The 3858-nt window shown below is 39.1% G+C and overlaps 1 protein-coding gene across 1 annotated transcript; it reads left to right on the top strand.

The window, feature by feature from the left end:
* The first annotated feature begins 519 nt into the window (after positions 1-519).
* Positions 520-2587, top strand: LOC105438459. Its single transcript, XM_030984690.1, has 3 exons — positions 520-739; positions 1240-1825; positions 2164-2587. The coding sequence occupies exons 1-2, from the start codon at positions 616-618 to the stop codon at positions 1527-1529; spliced, it is 414 nt and encodes a 137-aa protein (XP_030840550.1). The 5' UTR covers positions 520-615; the 3' UTR covers positions 1530-1825; positions 2164-2587.
* The last annotated feature ends 1271 nt before the right edge of the window (positions 2588-3858 follow it).

Here is a 3858-nt window from a genome sequence, read left to right as displayed (position 1 = left end):
AGTGGTGGAGACAGTACAACATATCGAAGCACTGGGTTCTGATCAGTATCAAACATACAAGCGGGAAGTGCTCATTGAAAAAAGCAAAACTATCCATGCACCAATCAAGAAGAATTCTCTCCCACTTTTCAAGACACCAGTGAAGGCAAAAGGGAATCGTAAAACTGAGAAAATTGCATCTCTTCGGAATGATGTGAGCCTCTTTGGTCATATGTACATTGCAAACCAGCTGCGTGACGGTGACCCATCCGTATTCTTCAGCCACGAGAATCAGGCATACCCGCCATCTATCTCAAATAGTAGGAAACTGCGCTTGACATCCAGCAAGTCTAAATTACTAACATGTCTGAACACAAATGGACAAGGAGAGCCTCCGGCACAAGTGGACTGCAAGATTTTTGATGGTGCAGCTCTAGTTCATGGGTTACCAGCAACTTCCGTGTCAAGATTTGAGGACTATGCAAGAACAGTTTTCAAGCCCGTTCTCAACCGTGAATTGCAAGGAGTCGACGACTGGATTTGGTGTGGGACAGATACTTGGCCTGCAGTATCAAGGAATCTACTCGCCAGAAACGAGGAAGTGGAGTACGCACAAAGGTAGCATCCAAGACTAAAATGCCAGTCAAATGGAAAGACTTCCTCCAAGACAGCACCAACAAAGAAGAGCTGTTTGCATTCCTGACACAGACCGTGGCTGCAGGAGAGTGTCCCAAGGGCAAGGAGCTGTATGTAACGTCAGGTACTTTATTGTTCCTGTGCTTCTAATTCGGATTCATACTAATTTGTAATAATTATTTGACTGAAAAAACAGCAAAATTCAATATCATTTAGTGTAATTATAAGCAATAAATGTAGAAAAGCATACCTGCCAACCAGTAACATTTTATCAGATTTAGTAAGATTTTTCACCGCCCAAGTTGAAATTTTCTGATACAAAAATATGATTTTTTGAAAAATGTGTTACTGTATGATTTTACAAATTTGTGAGACAGTAAGATTTTTGCCTCCAGTATGCATTAAAAATAAGATTTTCTATCTAAATCAGTAAAAATTTTCATGTCAAGAGGTTGGCAGGTATAGAAAGGAGCTTATTGAGCTTGAGAGGTCAGTTTTGAAATAAATTATCTGTGACTTATATGGAAAGAACATTGTAAACATAAAAAGTTTTCCATCGTGACAATTTATCAATAGAACTTTACAAAATTATGAAACTTTTTTTCTTTCTCTTTAATATTTCAGGTACTTCAGTAATTACAAGAGGTGATTGCGAGCCCATGGAAGACTGCACTCATGAAGAGGCTGACACGCGAATCATAGTTCATCTTCAACATGCAGCGGAGAGAGGGTCAAAGAAGATTGTAATTCGAACAGTGGACACAGATATCATTGCTATTCTCGTCGGGCAGCTTCCATCATTGATCGTAGAATATCCTGACATTGACATTTGGGTAGCATTCGGTATGGGCAAGAACTTCTGCCACATAACATCAACAACATTTGTAGAAATCTCGGAGAAGACAAGTCACTAGCGCTGCCCCTGTTTCATGCCTACACTGGCTGTGATACTACGTCTTGCTTTCTTGCAAAAGGGAAGAAAAGTGCTTGGAGGGTCTGGAAATCTTATCCTGAAGTAACACAGGCATTCCTTCACTTTGTGGATCATCCATTCCGAGCAGTCGATGTTTCATGTGAACATTTCCGTCATCTTGAGCGATTTACAGTCCTGCTGTATGACATCACAAGCAATCTCCTCTCTGTGAATGAAGCACGCCGAGAGCTTTTCTGCAAGAAGAAAAGAAGCCTGGAGAATATACCCCCAACTCAGGTATTTCCATTTTTACCTTCTCAATCACTTTTCCTACTTCAAGAGATGGGACAGAATATTGAACGTAGCAAGAAATTCAATAAGAGAGATAGCTGACCAATAAGAGGGAAGGGAGGGGGTCATTACTTTATATCATTTTCTGCATTTTATAAATGTTATTGAACACTCCTTGCAAGAATATTGTGTTATACTGGAATCTGGCATGGGAAGATGCTCAGATGAGTATCCTTTGCTACTGATAACATACATGTATTTCCACCCACAGTATTTTATTTTTTTCTCCAAACAGTTGACTAACCTTTTGCCCCATGTGTTTTGTTTTTTTCCCACTATATTAGGATGCCTTGCTCCAGCATATCAAGAGAGTGCTATACCAAGGTGGTATCTGGACAACATGTCGCCAGGCACAACCTTCGGTTCCTCCCCCAGAAGGGTGGGGATGGACAATGGAAGATAATCACTGGGCACCCGTTTGGATGACCATCCCCGAGGCAGCTAAAGTCTGTAAGGAGCTCATCAAGTGTGGCTGCAAGTCAGAATCTGGTTGTGTTAGTCGCTGCAGGTGCACAAAAGCCGGGCTACCCTGCACAGAACTTTGCTCTTGCAACTGTCAGAAATAATTCCTTCATTTATCTCATTAGCAACAATGTATGGTTGCGCTTACCAGGTAGGCATTTCCCTCATTCAGAAGCTTGTAATGATGAAAACATTGGGAATACCATTCCTTTTATTTAGCCTACTGTTTACACAACTCTCCAGGTGCATGGTAAGCTATTAATTATTTATGAGATATATACTTTGTCTGGTCAGACATGTATTCCAAATCTTGCTAGTGTACATATGTGATCAGATGCAATAACATATATAACATGTAGTCCAAGTGGTACCATAATAGTAATGACCCATCAGTTCTGATGCCAAGAAGATTTAAAAACAGAGCAAACTAGAAATATCACTGAAGGTGATTAATACCCCTAATCCAGTATATCCAACTCATGTGATCATAAAGAATGTAACTTGGGTTAAAAATTATTTGTGTATATGTGTTGTGTGTGTGTGTGTGTAAAAAAAACCATAGTTCTTTTTGAGTTAAGTAATTCGCTCAACAAGATTTTTACAAAAAGTTTGTGGTTACCATGACAATGCTTTGTCCGGTGCAAACGCAAAGGGCATTTTGCACAACTACACATATAGATCATCGTACACACCAAATTTGATCATAATAGCTTAAATACTTCATGTTAATGCAAAAATATGTGTTTACCAGGACAACGCTTTATCCGAGTACAGTTTCCATGGAAATGCTTTGTCCGAAAAACAAAAAGAGTATGTCTTGCACATCTATACCCCAGTGCCGTCATGAACACTAAATGTGATTTCAATTGCTTCAATATTGTGGAAGTAGTTCGCTCAGCAAGAGTTTTGCAAAAATATCTGGTTACCATGGCAACGCTAGGTGGCGCACAATCACAAAGGGTGTTTTTTATAACCACACTCATAGATCGTTATAGATACCAAATTTGACATTAATTGCTTAAATTCTGTGGAAGTAATTTGCACTATAAGGTTTGGTAAAATTGTGGTTACCATGGCAACGCTTTGTCCGACAAACACAAAAAAACATGTCTCGCACATCTACCCCTCAATGTCATCACATACACCAAGTTTCATTTCTTTTTTGCTTCAAAACTATAGAAGTAGGACCACGGTTGCTTTATTTTTTGGGTTTTCCTGTGATTATGTAATGAATTAATGATGATGTCATAATGACGTCATTTCACCACCTTTCCAGCATCAATTTTCTTGGAGCATAGCCTTTTATAAGAAGGTACATCGTGAAGATAATTTGGTGAAAAAATCATGCTTTTGTCCACCGTGTCACGATTTTTTCACTAAGCTACCCCACTATAGGGGGTTTATCCTTTCTCGGGTTTATTTTCGAGAATAAAGTATGACATCAAAACAACCTGAACCACAATATTGAGTCTTCATTTATCTCACTATTTGTGTATGACTCTTATTTTCTCCTCAAT

This window comes from Strongylocentrotus purpuratus, unplaced genomic scaffold, assembly GCF_000002235.5.
Source record: "Strongylocentrotus purpuratus isolate Spur 01 unplaced genomic scaffold, Spur_5.0 spur5_scaffold_14, whole genome shotgun sequence".
Taxonomy (NCBI): Eukaryota; Metazoa; Echinodermata; class Echinoidea; order Camarodonta; family Strongylocentrotidae; genus Strongylocentrotus; species Strongylocentrotus purpuratus.
Note: the sequence above shows the minus strand (reverse complement) of the source record. Positions and strands in the feature narration are given on the sequence as shown.

Excerpts from the sequence above, each read along its gene's own strand:
- LOC105438459 (XM_030984690.1), top strand. The coding sequence starts at position 616 with ATGCCAGTCAAATGGAAAGACTTCCTCCAAGACAGCACCAACAAAGAA. Across the intron at positions 740-1,239 it reads GGAGCTGTATGTAACGTCAG|GTACTTCAGTAATTACAAGA; the intron begins GTACTTTATTGT and ends TTAATATTTCAG.